The 25,902-nt window shown below is 33.1% G+C and overlaps 1 protein-coding gene and 1 long non-coding RNA gene across 6 annotated transcripts; both read right to left on the bottom strand.

Moving 5' to 3' along the window:
• Positions 1-1,443: 1,443 nt before the first annotated feature.
• Positions 1,444-6,903, bottom strand: LOC123523531 (uncharacterized). Of its 2 annotated transcripts, XR_006681128.2 has the most exons (4): positions 6,811-6,903; positions 3,574-3,645; positions 1,756-1,887; positions 1,444-1,533 (listed from the first exon to the last, which is right to left on the bottom strand). It is a non-coding gene; the product is annotated as an uncharacterized LOC123523531 (long non-coding RNA). The 2 variants fall into 2 exon arrangements; XR_008370400.1 differs by lacking the exon at positions 6,811-6,903 and having other exon boundaries at positions 3,574-3,771.
• A 2,461-nt stretch (positions 6,904-9,364) lies between these two features.
• On the bottom strand, positions 9,365-24,427 carry LOC123524916 (uncharacterized). 4 transcript variants are annotated; one of them, XM_053538317.1, is made up of 3 exons: positions 23,737-24,427; positions 21,898-22,146; positions 9,365-12,355 (listed from the first exon to the last, which is right to left on the bottom strand). In XM_053538317.1, the coding sequence occupies exon 3, from the start codon at positions 12,228-12,230 to the stop codon at positions 10,560-10,562; it is 1,671 nt and encodes a 556-aa protein (XP_053394292.1). In that variant the 5' UTR covers positions 12,231-12,355; positions 21,898-22,146; positions 23,737-24,427; the 3' UTR covers positions 9,365-10,559. The 4 variants fall into 4 exon arrangements, with proteins under 4 accessions (XP_053394292.1, XP_045159467.1, XP_045159466.1 ...); XM_045303532.2 differs by lacking the exon at positions 21,898-22,146; XM_045303531.2 differs by lacking the exons at positions 21,898-22,146; positions 23,737-24,427 and adding an exon at positions 19,038-19,226.
• Positions 24,428-25,902: the final 1,475 nt, after the last annotated feature.

A 25,902-nucleotide genomic window follows, 5' to 3' on the forward strand; every position in this document is an offset into this window, starting at 1 on the left:
AGATCTGCCCAGGTGTTTTGATGTCAGCTTTAAAATGTATTTGTGTAGTTAAAGGGGTATTACTTAGACATAGAAACAATTAAGATACAAAATTTACTAACATTTTAGAAAGTTGTAGATGAGCAAATAGATACAAACATGTTCATTATTTATATTGGTGTGGATGAACGCATCTATCGTTCCTGTAAATGATCTGTCAGTAAATGAAATGTTATTATTTTCTTAGTTTTTACATATTAAATAATACAAAGTGGCTTATACCTGTCTGCCAAACTGTCACATTTTCCTAAATGGCAAGTAGTTGAAATCTGTTGTTACCGATGATCATCTTAAATATTCAACTGAATGAAGTTGTTGGGTTTTAACGTCGCACCGACACACTTATAGGTCATATGGCGACTTTCCAGCTTTGATAGTGGAGGAAGACCCCAGGTGCCCCTCCGTGCATTATTTGAATGAAGTTGTATATGTTTGTTATTTACGATGTGTTTGAAACAAGGATATATTGAATATACATGACATTGTAGCAAATAAACAGCAAGACGAAAACATACCGTTCATTAATTTATTCCACTTAAATTAATCAAGTAAATCTGGGACAGCAAAAAACCCAAATTCTCTTCTAACTATAAAAAAGTAGTAATTGAAGGAAAAATATAGCAAAACTCCTCATGTAATGTTCAATAATCCATAACAGCTGTTCCATTACTTTAACGCATGTTGTAACGTTTGTTTGTTTTGTTTCACTGAGGCTTGTAGTCTTTCAGTTTTGCAACGTCAGACATTTTTACATAGCCAGGTATAATTTAGTTTTTATTAACATATTTATTACCATTATTGCGTTATATATATATTTCAATTACATGAACCCAGTAAACATACTAGACATAAAGTTAAAGTAGTCATTGTATATCTATATTCATTGTAGTAGACTAATAATTCTATTCCGGAGGTTTTAGCTTTGTTAAAAGCATGTTTTTTTTTGTATAGATATATTTTAAAGTTTAACATGTGTCTTAATTTGAACAACAACCTAAAACATCAAGGTGGCAACATTCAGAATTTTTTACGCGAGGATTGGTGGTCAAATACGTTCGGTTTGGGTGTAGAAAAGCTGTTTTGCTTAACCTTGTAGTTTTGTGTTACATGAAGTCACCCATTTAGGACTATATCAGGGTATTAGGGAAAGTGACAAAATTCATATAGCCTGATATTTTGTGTACTTTTTAACACGACTAAAATTATAATCCTACCACCAATGACCAACTTAAAGGTATTGGGTTATTAGTTTGGTCCTTGTGAGTTGCCGCAGGTTTTTAAATTAGAAATATGTTTCTAGGAAACATGTCGTATTCAGCTTTCACTCCATTTTCTTAGGCTGAGCACATTGGATTCTTTCCCTTTAAAAATGAATCAAAATGGGTAATATGTTGAACACATAAATAGGCTGTATGAAAACTTTATTTCTTCATTATTTGCTACAGTTAATGAAATCTGTTCTGGTTTATTTCCTTTCCAGGTTGTCACGAAGACCTGCAAAGATAAATATCGTCTGTACAATTTTACTCACAGAAAAAGTTCGTCGTCAATTCTAATACCTGGTGAAAACAGATTTACTAAAAAGTAGCGTTTAGAAATATGGCAAGTCGGAAGACACATCCAGTGTTGCAAACATTATAAAGTATGTTAAAATGCTTTTAACACAGTGTACTGTTATATGCTCCTACATAAACTCAGACGAAATAAGTTACTTACTATTTGCCACGTGATTAGTGATCACAGTGGCATATGTTATCTGAACCACACCAACCACGTGACTGCCAAACAGTAAAACAATACATAGCACAAGCAGACGAGTCACCATTTGGCAGTAATTCGTTCCGGTAGCTACGAAAAGGAGAACATTATTGTCATTACTCAGATCATATCATTACACAAAGTTTTATTTTTGTATCATTATTTATCATTATAATGTTTTTAATCAAGAATTACTACGTAAATCTACTAGACTGATACAACTTGCTAGAAGACCGATGCTGTATATGTACAGTAGCCGTAAAAATCGAATAATAAATAAGGTTAAATGTCCTCACTGTCATTATATGAGCCGTGCCATGAGAAAACCAACATAGTGGGTTTGCGACCAGCATGGATCCAGACCAGCGCCCCAGGGCTCAGTATAAAATGAATGGCTCCACCCACAAAATGTCAATCATTGCAAATTCAAAAACCATTCAGACATCCTTCAGTTTTTTATAGTTTTTTCTAAATAACTCAAATAAGAATGAAAATTATTAAATATATTTTACCTCATCAATTCTCTAAGTTCTAAACTTTTTAATGATATTAAATTAAAGGTATACAAAAATATCTCATAGGAGTTATTTTGCTTGCAAAATAACAAGAATTTGAAAGTTTGACAGTTGAAATTTGAAATCTGAACTCTGACATTGGTCATGTGATAAAGCAGAGCAGTCAGCAGAAATGTAAACACATAGGTCATGTCAGGTAACAAGGCACTAGTTGTTCTCAATAGTGATTTATCACACTGCTACTTTACTGACAAGCTGCAGTTCTAGATAGTCGATGGTAATTATAAATTAATTTAAAAAAGGATTAATGACACTTATCTATTAATCTGTCAATAAAACAAATTCATATAAATATGTATGCTACTATTGTTTTTTTTTTTTTGTTTTTTTTTTTTTTGTTTTTTTTATAAGTAAGTTCAAATTTGTTACTGTAATTCCTACTAATGTTTACTGTGTTGTATTATTCTACATTTCACAAGTCCAGATCAAAGACTATTTAAACACTTCAAATCACAAAATGTGATCAAGTTAAATCAAATAATATGTACCAGTTGAATCCATAATATATTTCACTTTAGATCCTGAAAGTGATTCTTTGTACACTAAAACTAAAAAGTGTAGATGATTTAATAGTCCCTGTTTAGAATTCAACTGTTACACAATGAGATTTACAGTAACACAATTTACTTATGTATCTTCCATTTTTCTTCAATCAACTAAATTCTAGCAGTAAATTATGAGTACTTAATTCCTCTACATGTACATGTGAAGCTGAGATTCTACAGGGATCAAATACTCTACTTATATCTTTTATCAGGGTCAGTCAGCTGATTCACCTGGATGGAACAGACTGACCGTTTCTTGACCTCACTCACATTCATGTATTTTTAGGAAGCTCCGCCTACAATTTGGGTGTAGGGCCTACACCAGACTGGCCTATTGGAATTGGAGAAACTGTTAGCGAACAGCATGGATCCTGACCAGACTGCGCGGATGCGCAGGCTGGTCTGGATCCATGCTGGTCGCAAACCCACTATGTTGGTTTTCTCATGGCACGGCTCATATTTATGCGTCTGTTAGTCGGAACAGTTGATATCTTTTCATGTTGTGTGGTTGTATTATGTATACTTTTTTAACAACTGTTTATTAGTTGCATTGTACATTTGCAAATAATAATTTTATATATCCATCAATTGTTTCTTAATGACTGTATTATTGTTACACAGTAAAGATTTACTGTAAAAGATATAAAAAAACTTACGATTTGCCTAAACAGATCCAACACTTAGACACACAACCAGTAGAACCAAGCAAAATTTTGCAAACATTATTCCTGAAATATGTGTAAATCTATAGTTATTAAAAGAAATGCCTTCAAATGACAAAAAATCAAAACAAAAACACGTATATTGAAATAACAAACTAAAATTTAATTAATATATATTAATGAAGACATGTCTTTTTCAGTAGTAGTCAATGTAAAGGAAAATAAACTGGTTATCATGAAAAGACAGCACATGTTTATACGGGAAACCTGAACGTTTTCCCATCTATTGTTAATACAGTGCATATGCGTGAATATCACATATGTTATGTAATCGATGGAATCTAAATAGACCAGACAAAATACCAATATTTAGTAAAGCTAGATTATAGTATAACTATGACGTTGCTATTTTATGCACTTTGAAAATGACCGTTTAAACTAAGATATTTTGCTACATGCCGGAATTTAGCACTTCTAAAAAGGTCGACATATGAAAGAATTAAATATATTGCATAGTTTGGCTTTGCCAACTACCTACACAAAACTTGCACAGTGTTTGACTTTCAATGAAGTAACTGTAAGCATTGATGTAACAAAGCTAGACACGGTTATAATTCAACGTCAATTAGTGAGGCGTGACTTATCGGCTGTCCTCGGCGTTTACCACAGTATTGTTATGAGCTGAAAGTGCAGACACGCCTCGATGCATAAAGTTCTTTTATATATGAAATTATATTGCTAAATTACTGTAATTAACTGATTTAGAAACGCCCATAATTATAAGCTTAAACCGTTTGGTTTTAACAAAATTAAAATAAATGTTAAATCTGTTTTACGACTGATTGGCAGCACAACAACGATTAAAAAGAACAACATCGAAAACGAACAATGCCTTTCTTTTGAACACTGTACTGTGTATGCGCATATATTCTAGTATAAGAAATCGTTACACCTATAGTACCAAACCGAGAATGACCTCTTGAACTTACGTAGATATGTCTGTTACTGGATAATGAACACGCCAAGCCTGCGTCAAAAAGGTAAGTCTTAAATTGCTCCCTACGTCCATCATAATGATATACCTAGACTGGCATCAGTTGTAAGAGTCGTTTAAAATAAAATATATAGAGTATCTGCCATAAAAACCTTGAATAGCACTTTCTGAAAATAACATACAATATCTCTTATCTCTGGCTCTAACGACTGGACTGGACTGCGATCTGAACGTGGCAGAAATCTGCCAGGCTAATAATCACAATGAAACTTGAAATCACTGCAAATGTGTTCGTGACCTCTTGTTTGACTCCCAGAATCCCTAATTGTCGCATTTACAGATTGAATAACGAAGTGCTTGTCAATTTGTACGTTTCATTACAAGATGAATAGGAAAGGGGTTAATCAACTTTACATTTATAAATTCATAATCGTATAATCTTTAAAATGTAAAAACTGTAAATGTGATCAATCTTAAGCACATTAGACTATGAACATGTTAAAAGAGTTTATTTTTATGTAAAAGCCCATGCTTAAGACGCAGTTAAAACACAGTAATTTTCTGTAAATAGTTAACATTGTTTTCATAAAATTTGAACTATATAGTGAAAAGATTGATGATAAAAGCAACAAAATATAAATTATTAGTGAGGGAATTATTGAACTCACACGATCAGTCAGAACAATAACTGACGGTTTAGGTTTTCTAATCTATATTAAGTAATCCTTCATGAAATACTTGAATCAAAGAGGCTAAGCACAATTATCCTTTGCATTGTCTATATACTTTTCAGCGAAGCCTCCCTAGGCGAAGGGTAAAGGTCGCTGACTTGAGTCACTTGCATATAACTTGCATCTGTATCAAATACATTTTAAAGGCTCATAATTTATTTATAATGTGGCTGCCACATTTTTTGTAATGAATATGTATATATCTTGAGATCCAGTAAACTTTCAGCGAGAAAAATTATAGCTTATCTGATCGGGCTCATATAAACATACTAAAAAAGTCACTGCTGACTTGTGAGACATGATAGCATAGATATGAGTATGTATGTAAATGTTGACCAAATATTGGTTAGACAACATCAAACAGACAGCTGTATTCCACCAACTTAGCCCCTCCCCCTCCCCTAGGTTTATTTTCAGTTATAACAGATTCAATGAAGCATTTCTTTTGAAAACATTAAGGATTCGCTAGAAGACAATTTGAACATTGGATAGTTTTGGAAATATCATAAGTTTATACAAGAAAAAGTCTGCGGGGTTTTCAAAATATTCCACTGGCGTTTGAGCACTTGAGTCAGTGGCGGAGGCGGACATTGGGAGCTTTCTATGTACAAATTCATGCAATGTTTAATTTTATTGTCTCTTACCATTGTCCTGTACTCAAGGGTTGATTATATATATGAATTGTGAAAAATAACGCTTTCTAAAAAAATCACATCCTATTGTCTGATAGAAAAGCTGTTCCATCTTTTTTTGGATTACCGTAATTACCAATTTCAGTATCTGATATAATAGCACGAAACTTCACAAAAGATATTGCTTGTAGTGATCTTTTAGTGTAACATAACCTTTATATGATCCACATAATAAACATGTAACGGTGTTTTAAGATAACATCCGAAATAAATACAATGAAAACAACTTGCATCTTCAGTTATTCTTGTCATATTGTCCCCAATCCTCACTATGAACATAACAGCTAACAACATATTCTTTATCACTTTTCTATTTATCTTATCTTATCTTATCAAGTAATTATCCACTGTAATGTAATAAATGTCAGGCCGATGGAATTTTAAATACAGATTTGTGTTTCAATTAAATGTTATCTAAAAGGTATATTTATATTTCATTTTAATTCTTCTGAAATTTCAAGGTCAATATTCATGGCATATTGAGACACTGCTTATATGGAGATTTTATTAATAAGCAATATAACAACTTATGACTTCATTATAAATCAACTAAATTTCCACTGTGTGAAAGTCCTTAGAATAAAATATGATCGCCTAGCATTTTGAACACTAAAGTTTCTCAGGTCGTTCTTATTTCACAGCTATACGATTTACAAAAAAGGGCAACCTTTATCGACGGCATCACAGTTTAAATGTTGTTTATCACTCGCCGGACTTACCAAAAACTTGTTTTTAACTGTTTTATACTTTTTACTGACAGAGTAATTGATATTTGACTGTTCAAATATGAAATAGTACAGAGAATCGTACAAACCTGTGTTTACGAAATCCGGTCAGTATATTTAACACTAAACTGAGTCAGTAACAATATTGGATAGAAATCATTTTCTTTGACTGATTCGATTACACCACATCTGGCAACAGTAATTTCGTTGAACAATCTTTGTAATGATGCTGAACGTAACTAATGAGTTTATTGGCAGACAGAACAGTTCATCTTACGTAGCAAGACCATGACGACATACCATATATTATTATTGTTATTATTATTATTTTTCACATGTATATATATTAAATGATAATCACAATATCTAAGTTTAATATCAGATCCTTTAAGCAATCTAGAACAAGAGCAATCTTGCCATTTTACAAACTTGGCAAGATCTTATTAGCAAATATATTTCATTTTAATACTGTAATATCTACACTAGAAATGCGGCCTGCAACGCGTTAAAACAGTATTTACTCATGGTTAACTATTTGTTATCTTGTAGTCGAATGCATTCTGCAGTGCATACTTAATGTGTTTCAGTATAACTCATGCCAAATTTCTGTTACACAATGTTCAGTCACACGGACCATAATCAATTGTTTGTTCTTTTCTATATATCGATTTCGACTAATTTAAGGGTCGAAACTCTGGTTTTATAAGCATAAACTTGCCCACTATCGAACCTTTCCGAGATCATATAGACAAATTATACATACCTGGTAATTTGCACGAAAATATTGTCGAAGAAAAAGTATTTTGTCTGATGACAATATTGCGTGTTATAACTGGAACGCCATGAAGGTTTTGCTATAATTGTTTTGAAATACATATGTTTAAACTTTATGAATTAATATGTTAAGGGTCAATGATCAATATTATATAAAAATATTAGGTGATACTGACCTTTACCTAAAATACATTGCTGTTTCAGAATTCAGATGGTTGTGATGAATAGCAATTAAAAAATCTATACCATTGAAATAAAAGTGTACAAGGCAAACCGAAATATCTAATTCACGATCATGACAAAAATGAACACTTTCCAAATTGCCCGTATTGTAATTCAGAAGTTACTGAATCAATATTACTGCTTTTGTTATAAATATATCTTGTCGTGTTACATACATTTATGTAATAACAAAACATATGTACATTTTATTTGATTTCCATTAGACGTTAGTGCAGTCAATGAACTGAACAACATGTGTTACGAAAGAAAAGAATGATGAGCATTACATCTGTGTTGCAGGTAAATATCAATCGGTATTAACTTTCGTATACTCACAACATCTAGTATTATTTTATTTAACAAAATATCATTTAAAAATCTCCATATGTGCTTGTTTATATATATAAAAGAAAAAAAAAACATCCAATGGGTTTTCCTCTCTAATATTTTTGTCTACCGGCCAGTTTCATCTACAATCATCAGGGCAGACATATAAAAATTGTGAACACATGTGTACACAACGTTATGATATGACGTCATCAATATTTGTTCAGTTTAGGTTTAAAAAATATCAAAAAGTAACGTTCCTTAGATAACCTAGCTGAACTATTATTATCATGAAATTTATAAAAAATGAAAAAATTGAATAGTGTCGGTCCGTTTTAGAGCAACTTCACATTTTTGGTCTTGCCATATGATGATAAACAAGTATGTAAAGCTGAAAGACTATAGCTCTTCCTTATAGTGTTTGAGAAAAAAGGACCTAAACAAAACTTTTCACCGACGCCGACGATCAAGTGCCGACAGTACCTCATAGATTATTTTTCAAAAAACTATCTTAGTATCATTTGATCTTATATTATTCATAAGATATTTTCTAGATGTGAGCGAAGTTGTTTTACAAAGTTAACCATGGATTCTGTTATCTACGACAAGTGTAGATCATGATCAGCCTACACATCCGTGTATCGTTTTGGTAAGCACCCCTTTTAACAGTTACTGGTACTGTCCAAATTGTAAGACGGACAAGTTCATTATAGAAATTTGTCAGGGTAAGGGTTAAAGACACTGGCGAAGATTTTTAGTTTTAAGTTATGTTTGAAGTATCGTTTAGTATATAGAGTCATTTGTGTGATAGACTTTCGCTTTGCCAGAGCTAAGGAGTGAGAGATATTACCTCTCTTGTAACTGTCGCATATAAATGTCCCTGTCCTCCTTTCTCTGGATAAAAGAAAATATACGGTAACATTATGTCAGAAAACCGACAACAGTTTCTGTGACCAAGTGGTTAAGATCGTTGACTTCGAATTACTTGCCCGTCACCCCTGCATGTTCGAAACCTCATGTATGGTTTTGAATGATTTCAGATGCGGAAGCCATCTAAACGGCATAAGGTAGTCATTGGTTCTACATGGTTCCCGCGCGTTCCTGAAATATTGCACGAGGGGTACCTTGGATCTTTCTTTGCCAGTAACATAAAAGGTGTTATTTGGAAACTATTGAAAATGCCGACAACAGCTCAGACCTTGAACATGGAATATATAACGAGAACTGTGTGTTGACAGCGCGCTCGATTATTCGAAGCATTGATGGAAGTATGGGGTCAAAATATTACCAGAGATATACAGACAAAAGAAGAAAAATATATTAGACAAACAATTTTCCTGTATTTGTGGATTTGGATAAGTCTTGCACTATATGGCAATGTGTGACCATGATGGTAAGCAAGTGTTCAAAGTTTCAAAGCAATATGTCGAACAGTTTAGACAAAATATGGAATGAAATGCGAAACTAAACTAATTTCTATGTCAAAAAGAGCCATAACTGAGCTAAAGTTCTTGTCCTAGTTATGTAGTCTTGCCTGCATATGTAGACTATGATAAACAAGTGGTCAAAGTTTCATTGTCATGTGACTAACAGTTTAGGCAAAATATGGAAAAATAAACTGATTTCCAAATCCAAAAAGGATCATAATTCAGCCAAAATAGTTGACAGAGTTATATACGCTTGCCTACAGATGGAAATCATGACAATAAACAATGTCAAATACCAAAAACAAAACATTTAATTGAATGAGATGGTGCTGTTTAAATATTCCTTGCTGCATTTGTAAGTACCAAATATTGATTTTCAATATTTTACATTTTCAGCTGAATTAACTTTTCTGTTAAACAAACCATAATAATCGAAATGGTTGACATTTTCTAAATGACTCCTGAAATAAGAGTATAATCAGGAAAAGATATTGCTGCATTCAGTCAATGGTAATCGTCACCATATTCCTATTGTTATTTTCTGTTTTATTGTTATATTCTGGCTGTACATATAATTCCAGTAAAAATAACCTCTCGCATTAACATTCATGGGATATAAGCTTTGTATCGAGAAATATGTTTAAGTTCTGCAGCGAAAATACTGCGCGACTTTAGGAGTACAATATATCTCCGATGAAGAACGAGTGCATATCTCTCGATGCAAAGCTGATAATTATATACGTATCTACACATACATTAATATTAATTATATACATACACCGTATTTTAAAATTATGAAATAGCCTGAATTTCTTGTAGATTTTATTTGCATAAAATTATCAAATTGATTGCTATTTCTGCTAATGTTTAAAAAAATATTCTAATATTCCAGTAATACACCTTTCGAAAATAAAAATATATATGTATATATATATAACCCCAATAGATTGCACAACCAGCTTTGAAAACTAAAATTTTGAACAGTTCTGGGACAACTGCATAACTCCATAAATAACATGCTAAAGTTATTAGAGGTAATTAAAATTTACAGAATGACAGACAGATAGATAATTAAATAGATAATCATTTCAACTAATGATTTCAAGAAATTTACTAATGAGCTTTACATCGAATGAATCTTTTCTCGATTCATTTCGCTTCAATTTGTACCTAACCAATTGTTTCAATGATACAAATTTGATACCATAACAATAGCCATAATTTTTAGGATCATAAAACAAATCCAATTCGTCCATTGCCCCATTGTCAGTAAAATGGTCTTCTCCCCATGCGCGCCCCTTTGAAATGGAATTGTTCTTGAAAGCATGAGCTTGAATAGAAATTCCATGATCATTTCCAAGTAAAACTTTGTCAACTTTGTGTAAAAATAAAAGGTCAACATCTGTTCTTTGGCGCAAACCAAAAATTCCTAGCACTGTTCCTGAATCAATCATGACGTCATCTCTACCCTCGTGTATACCTGGCAGAGTCTTTATTGGTGCAGTAGATGAACGACTGGCAACTTCTTTTGCAATTACTTTGCAATCAGACGCATTCTTAGCGTAGTTCATTAGTTGTATGGAATTTGGATTAAGTATCATTTCTGCAAGAATTACATTCTCTTCTATAGTATCGGGGATTTGAGCGGTGGATTTAAAAGCTTTATCATTGTAAAGCTTTCTTACTTTATTTTTACATTGAACTAGATCTCTGTTGCGTTTTGCATAGACAAATAAAAATATGGCATTATATGTCGAATTGAATTTCGAAAGCATTTGTTGAATTTGTGCCTCTAGCCAAGCTTGTTGCCCATACATATGAGTGATTAATTGCCGCATTCCACTTTTAGTGAACTTGATTTCTCTTTCAAATAAAATGCCATTATCTTTTGAGCATTGTTCTTTCACAATTTTACGCATAGCGTCATCTTTGCCGCGATTGTTTGAAAATACGGAAACAATAAAAACTAATGACTTCAAGGACGGAAGCTTCAACTGGATCTTCATCCATTCCGACATGACCATATCCGACATCTGCTCCGACAATCCTTTGCCTTCAAAGAACTTGTATCCCCAGTCATACGAACTCTCTTTATAACTTTGATGTTCAAAACATGCATTCTTTGATAATATTATTGCAGCCGATATTCTATGTGCACCATTAAGAAGAAATCCTGTATTGTCCAACGGAATCCTCGACCTGCTAGAATTAAATCCATCCGTTTTTATGCTTTCTATCGTTTTATGAAATGATAAAATGAAATCTGACTCTTTGTTCTTATTTCTGCATGGTATTTTTCCATCGAACCAGGACAATATAGTGTTGCTACATAATTCTGTAAAATTGCCCCACACCCGAATATGTTCTGTATATGCATATTGTATTACGTTCGGAACTCGCTTCTTGTAAACATAGAAATACGCATAAACCATTTTGAATATAACATCAAATCTGTTCGATTGTAAATAATTTGAAGGATTTTCAAATAGAGAATATGAACTGCTGCTTTGTTTTCTCGTTTCTAAGCTACTATGGTTTTTTGTTACCGCTGTTTCAACATGATACCTTTGAGAAATAATCTGTGTCATGCGATGCTCTGGCACGATGACTACATAACACACTATAAATACTATCAAGATTGAAAATAAACACATTAACCATTTCAGTCGTTTGTTTATTACTGTTTCCGTTCTTTGGAAACGTTTCGTGTTTTTCAAAGGCATATTCATTTTAGTTGTTAATCTTAACATGTAATACATGTATTAGTGTACCAGCTTCTATGTAACAGTTTTATTTCTGAAAAGCAGTCGAATTGTGAATGGTTACAATCTTCTCCTTGTGTCTAAATACGTCAACATTCTTCCGGGAAACCCATGAAGTGAGTCTGAAGAAACAGAAAAGAAATAAAACATGTTAATTGTAGTGACATAACTGTAACATGCAATGGTACTTTTTTAATTGCTGTTTCTTTAGAATAGTCAGTGAAATACATGTATTATGATAGTATTAGAGTTTTAAGAAAGCTTAACACAGAACCACTTGCCTTTCATGAATTTTTAAATAACTTAGTCCCTTCGGTCTTAATCTTGATGTTTTATGGACTACAGCCCCAGTGCATTATTTCTCTAAAATTATTAGAATTTTGTTTTTTGTGCGATATTTAAAAAAAATAAGCGGAACGGGACTGAAACGCCACCAGCGAAAAAATAGCTAACACGATAAGCAGTTCGTATGTAGGGACCAATTTATATCAGAAAATTAAATGCACTATTTCTTATCATTAAAATATGTAATAATCTATATAATTATAAACATATATTTGTATCAGTTTGTAAGAGTATTTAATTAAAAGAGTATTGAATAAGTTTATTGTGTCTGTCATCGTGCTTCCAATGGATCTTTCAGACTAATTTTCATACTTGATAAATATTCCAATTACACGCAAAATGTTCTTCAATCCTGACCAAAGACATGTTTTTCATCCGTCTCAATGTTAACACATAAGATGTCGATGAAAAATATATATTTTTACAGGTTTGCAATAAATTATTTCTAAAACAAAATAGTATTCGCCATGACTTAACAATCGCGTGCTTAGTTTGTGTTTTCCACAAGATGTAAAATAAATTGTCATTCTTTGACAATACACTTTCAGATTTATTGATTTTCACGTGATGCGGAAGAATAGCTATATAAAGATGAACGGCAACTACACAATGGTGTATGGCGTAATCGGCAAGTTGATGACTTATGACCTCTTAAGGTTTGTCATCAATAATTCGCAATATATAGAATATTAAAACAATAACTACATCAAAAACATTGATGGATTATGAATACATGTACTAGTAATGTTTATTCAGACAAATTCTAGATATTTCTATAAATGAGCCGTGCCATGGGAAAACCAACATAGTGGGTTTGCGACCAGCATGGATCCAGACCAGCCTGCGCATCCGCGCAGTCTGGTCAGGCTCCATGCTGTTCGCTTTTAAAGCCTATTGGAATTGGAGAAACTGTTAGCGAACAGCATGGATCCTGACCAGACTGCGCGGATGCGCAGGCTGGTCTGGATCCATGCTGGTCGCATACCCACTATGTTGGTTTTCTCATGGCACGGCTCAAATCATTCAGCCCAACAGTATTGAGAATCAGCCAATTGAAACAACACGTGTCACGATCTATGTTTTTATGAACGTGTCCTTCGTGTGAATCATTAGATATTGTAATCTGAAATATAAAAATATTCAGATATGTTCTTCTAGTCTTAAATGTAATAAAACACATAACGATAATTGCTTTAGTGTTTGTAAAAGACCTGTTTTATTTTGCCGTTGATATTTTATAACAATGCTAAAACAAACACAATGTGTAAGTGATGTGGGAATTGTAATTGTTTATCTACGCGCACAACACTCTTTTTATAACAATTCCATGGCACAGATGGAAAAGAACAGATAAAGATGTGAGACGAGAGTGTCCACCAGTTTGAAAGAGTTTGAAAGAATTAAATCAAGGTCCGCAACAGACTTATTAACTTTAGATTTCTGCTTAATATTACCATTGCGTTTTATTTCATGAGATCTAGATTTACGTTTTCTAATGTTTAAAATAGACAGATTTCAATATGAGGGCCTTTAGAGATATTACCCTCTTGATATATATTATCAAACACTGATTTACTCTTGAAAAAAATCATGGTTAAAACTTTGCAGTTTAGATGTTTTTATTATATAATTCATTCGCTTCTGAACTCCAAACGATGATTTTATTGAACAGCAAATCACAGTTTCAGGGGTGGTATAGTACGTCATCAACAGGTGCGCGCAACACTTCCCGATGCGGCTGTTTTTGTGTCAAAACACCTCGATTCGGTGAGTAAACTTGCGATTATTACATTGATAACGAATAGATTTGGAAATGACATATAGTCCAAAGTACCCGCATGTGTGTCTAGTTTATCATTGACGTTTGCATTTTTCAAGAAAACCTTCCGTTTAAGAGAACATTCGAGCTCAATGCACTTTATTGGAACACTTCCCTATCCACCACACTATATTATATCGCAAAAAAAGAGTTTCCATGCATTTCTGACGAATCAAAGCATTGACTAGTTCTGTTATGGCAAATAGAGGTCAATGATACCCAGATTAATTATCGGAATCTATACTTTTCAAGAAATCAGTAAACTAAACTTTCGCCTTCCCAGTTCACCAGCTGAATTGATGCACTTCCCGACTCCTCAATTTCCAGCATGACTAATATAAAAATGTGATCACGCTTGCTTGAACGTTCTATTTATTGGAGTAACAAATTGTAACAGTGCTTGCACTAGATCGTTCGTAAACTTCATTTAAGCATTTTAAGACATTATTGAAATAACGAGGCACATGTGTTGTATACTATTAACGTGAATATGTATCGGACATAATGTTCTCTACATGTCCTTATATTTGTCATTTTAGGTCTATGAAAGATGAAAAAGGACACTTCTAGTCTGCATCAATAGAATTGTCAATATATGTTAAAATGAATGACACGAATGATGACATAATTGAAGTAGGCCTATTATATTCGAAAAGACTTTGAGAAGTGGAGAACATCCTCTAACGGAATTACCACACTCAGGCTCAACTAGCTCTCTGTACCAAACATGACTATGTCGGTTTCGGTATGGCTATAAATAACTGATTTAAGTCCAATAATTTTACAGTTGATAAATGTTAATCAGAGGTAGTTAAATAGGGAATTCAGCACATCATAACATTTAGTTTCCACTCTAAATAGAAAGTTTTGATAGTAGTTTGGTAACCTGTAGTTAACTTGCTACTATGATTATTTTAATGATAAATATATATGACGTGTCACCGAAATTTATGGTGTTGTTTCTTAAGTTTGGTTTAAGGCAAGACTTGATGAAACAAATAAGAACATGCATTGATAATATCATGCTAAGTAAAGCAAACTTAATTTGTTGAATTATTATCATGTGTTTTTTAAAGGCCCATTCTTTTAATATTTGTTGAAAGGTATTAAGTCAAGCCAGTGCAGTATAGTGTTTAATGATACGCTACTATTTATTTTTGTTTTGAAAGCATTTAAAAAAATATTGTTTCAGGGCCAGGTGTTCATCACAACTGCTCTGGAAAAATGAGAAATGACTGTATCGAGCCAACGAAATGTTATGATTAAAAGAGCCTTAAATGTGCGCTGAGAAAGAACAAGAGTGAATGCAACCTAATTTCAATTACCACTCAGCAGAAAGGGACGTCGATTGAATCTACACTACTGAATTGAAAGAGGTTCAGGATTTAATAATGACTTATGTTCAGATTTTGCTGGCAACTCTCAGTGCACCCACTTACATGTTAGAACTCTTAGTGAACTTGAACAGTAGTAGAACAGTTTTACTTGCAATGTATATTGTTTTACTTTTCTTAAACTGTTCAGTTGTTGATAATGTTGCTGTATAAAAGATTATGTTAAACTGGTATTTTTACTGTGTTTTTTATTCAAACCCTTACACAGTTAAAGCCATTGTGACACAAACATACGCACATACACTTCAAAGACATAGCAATTACTCATTTCTCGTGTTATCAGCTAATGTTATATATTTACACAAATCAACGAAAGTAGATTTATTACTTGATTGTAGCAATTCTAAAAAATAGACATACTTATATGAGTATAATAATAACGTTTCATGAACTTTGGACGTAATTCTTTATTTTTTTAAAAAAAATATGAAAATCCCCTTCGGTTTCATTAAGATCGCATAACTGACAAAAGCGTTAAACATTGTATGCCCTAATTTTCTTTGACCAAGAAGTAGTGTACATCTCCAAGTCACATTCTCAACAATTATTTAGACACGACAAGGAACCAAAAGATAATTTCAAAACTTTTGTTATAATTGTATTATGAAAAAAAGATAAAGACGATTTGAAATTTATTATCACATATTCTAAAATGCACAATACCCTCGACAACATGGCTATTATGAAATTAAAGGTGTTTTATTTTAAATGGTTGTTTGTCTCCATCCACATTCTGAAAGGATGACAGCTTTCTCTGGAAAAAAAGTCAAAGATATACATTTTGTTTTGTATAATTCAAATGATAAAGCGGTTGAAGAGGAGATGCACTGCCTATGCTTCAAAATTAACAAAACTCACAAGATAATAACTCTCTGGAAACCATCGAACTGGAAAATGTCGAGGCTTTGCACGGATACACTTCTTATACCTCCGAAATTTCATTAAAATCTGCCAAAAGATTGATACAGTGGCAGTCTTAGTATAATCTATGAAAGTTTGTTTTATTTGAGTCGTTAGAAATGCATGAAAACTGTTTTTATGCGATAAGATACGGTGTGGTGGATGGGGAAGTGTTTCCATAAAGTGCATTGTGCTCGAATGTTCTCTTAAACGGAAGGCTTTCTTGAAAAATGCAAACGTCAATGATAAACTAGACACACATGCGGGTACTTCAGACTATATGTCATTTCCAAATCTATTCGTAACCAATCGCAAGTTTACTCACCGAATCGAGGTGTTTTGACACAAAAAAGCTGCACAGGGAAGTGTTGCGCGCACCTGTTGATGACGTATACTATACCACCCCTGTGTTTGGGATATATTATTTCTTCAAGATGTAGGTAAGTTCCGGGACCAGTTTCCGGCGCCTTTCCTGTATGGCTTTTGGGTACTGTTCACTTACCCATTTTTTCAGTTTGTCAAAAGAAACAGTTTTTATCGCGAATTTATCGGATGAGTAGTAGAATTTGGAAACGATAGGCCTTGTTTTCTCAGGCGAGTACCTCCCTATGCAATGTGGTCGGTCGATTTTCATTTCTAATGCGTTTTGGATGCTCAGCGTGTCTGCATATATCGAGTAGGCGGAAATCAATACTGTAGGATTCATGCATAATTTTGACAGTTATCTATAATCCCATTGTATATCGAGCAATACACGCCGGAGGCGTTACCACCTATTGTCACTGTCGGCAACCAATAAACTGGTTTTAATCGTACCCGGAGGCAAATGTTTACAAGTATGCGCGAGATATTTTAGACTGATCCAATAGCATCGAAGTCCTGATCTCTAGTGTTCAAAACAATATGCAAACCAGATATTTCTTTATCAACGATTGGATGTCTTTTAGGCAAGTGAATAATCTTTCAGTAAAATCTTACTTTAAAGTCCAGTACACAACAAGCGCGAGCAACGGTGAACGAAACGGTAGTTTTTTCTCTACCAGAATAAATCTCACACATTTTTCGTACCAAAGATTTCCCCCTAAAAAACATCGAGTACATCGTGCCAGTCAAAAATAGCGTAACAAGCGGTCAGAACAAACTAAATGCAAACTAATAATACTAAAATCTAGGTTCAATCCTACTTACTTTCTTATAACACGGTGTACTTTCTTATAGGTGTGCAATTTAACTTTTTGCTTTCGCAAATTATCGTCGCCTGCCATCATTTTCGATGACAGAACGGCAGATGTAAAGAACGTTTTCATTTTCAATTGCGGAGACAATTTACGGAGTTCAGACGTAGCGATAAAAAATCCGATTCGTACTCGAATATAAATAAGCAGCAATGGAAGACGAAGACAATTTACGAAATTAAAATTAAATTGCGACTAGTAAGTAACTTAGTATGACTGAACCTAATTTTAAGTCTTGTTAGTTTGCATTTAGCCTGTTCTGACCGCTTGTTGCGCTATTTTTACCTGGCACGGTGTACTTGATGTGTTTTAGGGGAAGACTTTGGTGCGAAAAATGTGTGAGTTTTTAAACCTAACGTTTTGCACGCCGTTGCTCGCTTGTTGTGCGTAAATGGTTTGCAACTGGGCTTTGAAGTAAGATTTTCCTGAAAGATTATCCACTTGCCCAAACAAAAGACGGCCAATCATTGATAAAGAAATATTCTTTTTTGAAAACAAAATTACGGACCTGGAAGCAATGTACATGTAAATATGCTCATATACACCTCCCTCTCCATCCTCGCAGTCTGGTCAGGATCCATGCTGTTCGCTATCGGTTTCTCTAATTGCAATAGGCTTTGAAAGCGAACAGCATGGAAGCGCAGTCTGGTCTGGATCCATGCTGGTCGCAAAGCCACTATGTTGGTTTTCTCATGGCGCGGCTCATATATCAAACATCTCCCTCGAAGAAATCACAAACGTCACAACGTGCAATAACCATCTGTTTTCAAAGCATCGAAAATGGAGGTGATTACTAGACCCAAGGCAAAACATATGGGTGACTGACGAAGTACTTCCAAGTGTGCACAAAATTTTACGAAGAACCTATGCTTATCCTTAAAGCAGATAAGATCGACTTAATATGCGTTCACCTATTCAAACCAACAAGGGACTAAAACTTTTCTGCCTTAAACTTGACATAAATTTGAACGTATATAACATAAAATTGTTATTTAGTTCAAGAGATTTCGAGACTTTTTGATATATACATAAAATTTACCCTTTGTATAGAAAATAAATGTAGATGTAATGTTGTAGAATTACTTTTTATCACGTTTATGATGTTTTTTACCTGTATTGCCTTTATATCCAGGTGATAAACTAAAAAAAAACAAAACTTATTATTTTCCCCGTAAAAACAAATTTATCTAGTAAACACTAAAACAAATATATGAACAAAATCCCTTGCAATAATAATCCACAAAACTTCAAAACATTTCAAAACAATTCTAAGAAACATTGAATGCGTTATTGATGTTCTCTGCACCATGATTATTCTAATGTAACAGCAGTTGCACGTGTATGATATATATCAAAAAAGAAATGGTCATTGTTATTGTCATTGATAAAATCAGTTTACCACTTTTGTTTTTGTTGTACATAAATATAGAGGTAAGAATAATTTTTCCAGCTGTATGATCTTTTTCATTATTTTGATAAAGGTCAAGGTCATATATAGGGACCTAGTTTTAATTTACTATTTCGTTTCTGGGTATTAAGTCAGAAATTACAACAGTTGCAGCTTTATGACTCCACGGGATAACTGAGAACCAATTTAGATCAGCCCGTGTTGCTTTTTGTGGTCAATAGGTCAAATGTAAGAGTCACATGGGCATGACTTAATTTCGGGTATTTTTCTTTTTTTTTCGGGGTCAGAAAGTATAATAAATACAGATTACAAACTTTACATAGTGACATTGAACCATTTGAGATTCTCTGTTTTATGAGAGGATAACCAGTTTTCATTTTTTACTTTTGTTTTCTTGGAAATGTATCTGTCTAAGTATCCCACATCCTGCATAACTCCCACATAACCAAATTTCCGCCCCTGTATTGTTTTTACTTTCTGTTTAGATCCTTGATATTGTGTCTACATATCCTCAGTCACCTCTGACACCAACACCACACACACCTAAACTCCTATCCGCCCCTGTAATTATCATTCAGTTTTGTGGATTGTAAGTGTATCTTATCTTGTATCCCTCATATATCCATCTTGTACCCGTACATACCTATCTCTGCTCATTCACTAACTGGATCTACAGTTCATGAGGGCATTCTCAGTTACTTGAATTAAACGTTTCTTCCTCATTCGTCATTGCCTTTTTGAATTATCTGTCATAGGGCCGTAATACATTTACGCTTTGCTACCGAACTAATTAATGACAAGATCAGGACTCCCATACAAGAATACAGAAAGTTATCAAAACGAAAATTTTACACCATCCATTAAAAATAACATACCAAAATCATCAATTTTGCACTTTTTGAACAGCCTACAATGGTCCTGTTGCAGGAACAATGTCAAATTGTATTGCATTTCTCAATTTAATAGTCCCTACTGAACTACAGGATATTAATGGAATGGGGGCCATCCATCCCGTTTTTTCACAAAATAGCAAAAATGTTCCGGAGTATCAATCAACAAGCATGGAACGATTCATACAAAGCTAGCAGCAGTTAGTTTTACAACTGACATCAGAATTTTACATGTATCAGCTGTTTAGATTTTCTAAAGAATTAACAATAATTAGTTCTCACTTTAATTTACAGACATCCAAAATCAGGAAGTTCTAATTATTACAAATAATGGCGTTGGCCGAAAGAAGTGTACCCCGCTACCTTAAACTCGCATACACACACGCGCACACAGGCACGCACTACATTACAGTACGTAGTATTTGAGATTACAGTACAGTAGTGTTAGATATCAATGTACTGGAGAAAAAGTGTTGTCTGAAATTAAAATTACAACATATATCTTAATCTTTACCCTTCTGAATTTCTTAAATGGACTGGTCCATCATTCAATTTGGGCAGTACCACTTATTATTCAAAGGGGTGTTCACTGAAAATTTATCGACTGAATAGCGAACAGTGCAGACCAGGACGTGCACTTTATCACTAATTTGAGGAAACATTGGATACGCTACTTAAGATGGAAGAACGCGAATTAAATTGTTTATAGTTATATGTAAAATGGACGAAAAAGAAAAGAACAACAAAAATATTGTAAGATATTGAAGTTTCTCAATTACTTTTTGGAATGCATTTTATCTAACCTAAAATACCAAGGGCAAATCAAACATTATTTAGTGATTCTTCTTCCCATGATTAATGCCTACCTTGGTATGGAAATAAAACAATCTTAAACGATACATTATTTAATCAGTTTTTCTATATTTGTGAAAACAAATAGAGTTTTATTTGTCTTTGGTGCAATAAAGCGCACCAGAAGACACCAGTAAGTTCAAATATAATAATATAAATAAAATCACTGCCTTCTAATTTATACACGAGTGCAAAACGTTTATAATTTTATTACTTTATCTATCATATGTACGTGTTATATTTGACGCTTCTATTATTAATTTCTGCTCTTTCTTAAGAAAATCAGATTCTCTGCACTCAAATATAGGTTTAAATAGATATGATAACATGGAGTAATTTTTACATTATTAAAAGTTTCCACATAGAATTACAATATGAAACCGTTTATACAATAACTATTTCAAAAGTTAGAATATTTGAGTTAACAGACACGTCAAGAAACTAATGAAAGCAATATGACGCCGAAATTGACGCCATGCATATTCTATGTCAATTCCGGACAAATTATGTACATCATTTACCTGACATCAAATATTTGAATATTTAGAGGCTGTGAAAAGAAAATCTGATAAATAACTTGCTTTTGATAATACAGTGGTATTTTGTCTCAAATAAGCGACTATCATTGAACAGATTTACAGGTTACCCGAACAAATTATTTCACTGCTATTTTATCTGATCCTGTTAATATAATATCCGGCATCTATGATTTTGAAATTGTCAATGTTGCATTTTCCATCACTTGATGTTTGACAGAATGATACCCGAAACACTATAGATAGGAATCCGTGACAATTACGTTAAATACAGTGAGGACATACCAACTGCGCGAAGAACCGACCTACTTCCGTTTTCGGTGACAGCAAATGACACAGAATTCGTCCTGAAGTCCGTGACATTTTGCTCAGAAATCCACAACCAAGGCTTGTAGGAAATCGTTTCTTTGTATGACCGACACGACTATATGTGATTTCATTTGTCGTTAAATCACGGGGGAGGAAGTGTCACACGAAGGATGGAGTTCTTCTGATAACCTGTCATGTTTTCTTCTGATAACTGTTACTGAGTTCCTGGAAAACGTTACAGAGTTCGTCTGATTTCTGAATGACGTGCCAAGGAATCGTAGGAAAAAATGGTAATTATTTACCTTTAAATAGAGAGAATGGGGTGTAAAACTAAAGTTTGATGATCAAGGTTGCCTGATGTCTTGTGCTATGCGTCAGAAAAAACTGTTTAGTCTAATAATCAGCGCCACTACTTTGAAAAGAAGACATTTTGAGTAAAATATCGAAATCGTTTGCTCATTCATACATATTATTCTTCTTATTCACGTTCTTCATCCGCAGCACATGCAATAGAATAATTTTAGTGCAAAGTTGCAAACATATACCACTTTCTAACAATTTTATGCCCGATTTTTCAAATGTTACGGAATTCCGGTGATAACTCTGAAGATGTCACAGAGTTCTTATGATAACTTTTATTACTGCCAGGGTGTTTCTTGAGCTATGTTAAGATACTTTTTAGCTAATTTTATTATTTAAAAAGGGTGTTAACGATGTTCTAACGTAATATATTTATCCAAGGCACAGTATTGTGGTTATATAATGTACGGTATGAGTCTTTTGTAAAGTTTAAAACTATATGCAGTATAATGACATATATAGTAAAATACGAATAGATAATAAATGCAGTAAATTGTATTTTTTCGTTCTATCAATGGATGTGCTAATGTTCGTGAACAACGATTTATTGGTTTCCGTTTTTGATTGATCAATGAATTGAAATCAAATCCGTTATCTTTAATCTAGGGTACATCTATTTGCTGCATTTGCAGAGGCTGTCTTTTTCTGAAGTGGTTGATCGGATTAATATATATGACTGCTGTTGTCATTGCATGCAATTCAATTGCTTGTCTAATTATGCATATTCATACTATGGCCTTTACGTTAAGTTAATATGTGATAGGTTGAAAAGGCCAATATGCTAGATAAAGCTTTAGATAATTGTCCTTTGTTTCAGGATGCGACAGTCAGATGTAAATACTGTCACAAAAGATTCCCGACACCGTCTGAAGCAGTTGCTCATGTTGTAAATATTCATCAGAATATGAATGATATATGAAACAATTTTAGAAATTTTTCAAATTGTTAATGGTTAAATTACGAAATATAGTTCTCTATAGTAAAAGTTCAGTACCACATGCAATCTCAATCATCAACAAAATACTGTAGCATGTGTGATTTGACTAGAGCATGACCATACTATGAGAATATGGAAATAACTCTAAATTAAAATCGTTATTGTATGATATTTATTGACTAGGGACCATAATTTTCCACACGACAGTAGATTATACTCCATAATCAACAAAAATCGTACAATAGCTAATTAATACTTAAACGGCGACAAGAAATTATTTTAAAACACACCAATATTATAGCCCCAAATGTACAATATACATAAAATTTATCAAGGATAATTGTGTTTGCGACTTTGCTAATGTTAATCGCATGACTATTTTCATAAAAGCATTTAACTTTAATCCGAACGCCTTCGCATACAGTTGTATTCATATCAATAGAATTTTTATAAAGAATGTAATAATGATAAAAAATAATGCTATATAGTATGATTTACCATGATAATTATAACTTTACCATCATAATTTTTTTAATCCTTCATATAGTTGACACTGAAAAAGTACAGTCACAATTCGTCACTACACAACACAGAGAGCGAACTACCGCTTCATGTGTAATCAATTGACATGAGTCATATGATGCTATAGCATATTTACCACAGATTCGAGGCAGATAACCGACATGTTCGTAATGTGACTGGCGTTAATACTGCAGTATTGTCATTACATCTTACAGAATGCATATACTTTTCGATGCGCTGAATACTGCGTACCAACTAGGGGGTTGTCATCCTCATACGTGCATATACTATTTGTCATATAGAATATCATAATGAGTGAATAATGTGAATTTTAAAGTGCTATCTAAATGCTATAAGATGAATAGAATGGCATTTTAGAGTTTAGCTGGAAATATTATAAAGTAAGAGGATTCTGCACTTTCTTACAATAGAATCCACAATGTAATTTCCAAGCCAATTGAATGAAAATAAGAGTATATTTCTGTAACTGTTTAACACTGTACATCATTTATGTGCAATTTGTATTTAAAAAATTAACCATAGTTAGCCAGATCATCATTATTAGCGTACACAGTCCCTTTAAAAGTAACATCTAGTCAGAATAACAAATATAACACTAAAAACTTATCATTGGATCTCAAAAACACACATACCGTACATTATATAACCACAATACTGTGCCTTGGATAAATATATTACGTAAGAACATCGTTAACACCCTTTTTAAATATAAGAATTCAGAAAAAGGAGCTCGTTAAAGTGGTCTGTAGTGAAGAGATATATGCACAGGTAAAAGAGCGCATTACATCGTGTAAAATCCGTATTGTTGTTTAATTTGAAATGAATAGCAAAACATTCTTTGGAACTGTAGATTTATTGTGTAAGTCAGTAAGACGAAATGAGAGATATTTTGGAGGTATTCAAGAAATATTTCAGTGTCGGATTATTTCAGTTGTGTTTTACCGCATCAATCTCGAAAACTATATTTCGACAAAGTAACAACGCTTTAATTTAATTTCACGTGTGAATTCACTTGAAAATGGATATTTTTATTGACAAAAAAACTACCGGCTACATCAAAAGCCGTCTTAATTGTTACAATTTACGTTTTGACGTACTCTATTTTTATTTGTTCTAAATAGCGACGAATTTTACTGTTCCGTTCCATTCCAGTCCTAAATCTACTCCGTAAATAATCGTTCCGTAATTTACTGTTCCGTAACGGTTACTAAAAGTAGAAGTGTTCCGTGTTCCGTGTTCCGTATTTTTTAATTCCTGTTCCGTCATAATATACAGTTCAGTGTGCAAAATATGTTCTATTTTTAGATTTTTCTTTAGAAAATCCGTTTTGGAAAAAAATAATCTAAAAATAGCAGTGTTCCGTATTTTTAACTACAGTTCCGCTGTTTTCTATTCTGAAAATAGAACTGTTCCGTACTTTCATCTATGTTCCATTTTAATTTATGTCAGATATAACCATGTATTTTTTTATTTTTTGAACTTATTCCGTTATATATAGATCTGTATATGTTCCGTTTATTCTAAAATAGTGGTAATGTTCCATATTTTGATACACTGTTCCGTATTTTTATTCTGTTCCATTTAAAATTATTCCGTAATATATGTTTCGTCCTTTTAATTTCTGTTCCATATTTTCTACTGTTCCATTCCATTCCGTTCCATGTTTAGTAATGGGCGAATTTACTCCTTTCTCCAGACACTAAAAGACAAATTTATTTAATCATTACAAACTGAAAAAAATGTCCAGGAAATTAAAAAGTATATTAATCAAGGGATGAAGGGGATAGTGTTACCTTCAGCGAGGTCGGATTTGAAAGTTAGGTGTCCTGTGATGCGTGTTGTAAATTTAAGAGACACACTTGTCAGTGGTTCTACGGGTAAAGTTTAGATGACAAAATAGTTGTTTATTTCCAAAATTGAAACCTTACTATTGCTTTGAATCATTATGAATTTACTAAAATTGTCAAGAAAATCACAGGCTAAAAGATTGCAGTTCTTTTCTTTTACTGTAAGTGTATATGAGACAAATTTTAGCCGAACGGTTCATTTTCGGCATCGGAGATATATTTGTGCAATTTTGAATTCGCGGAGACATAGTCTTAAAATCATTAATTCGCGCAAGGCAAAATATCCACTCAAGG

The sequence above is a fragment of the Mercenaria mercenaria genome, chromosome 3, assembly GCF_021730395.1.
Source record: "Mercenaria mercenaria strain notata chromosome 3, MADL_Memer_1, whole genome shotgun sequence".
NCBI classification, from domain to species: domain Eukaryota; kingdom Metazoa; phylum Mollusca; class Bivalvia; order Venerida; family Veneridae; genus Mercenaria; species Mercenaria mercenaria.

Bases quoted from the DNA above. Each gene is read 5' to 3' on its own strand.
- LOC123524916 (XM_045303532.2), bottom strand. From the start codon at position 12,230: ATGTATTACATGTTAAGATTAACAACTAAAATGAATATGCCTTTGAAA.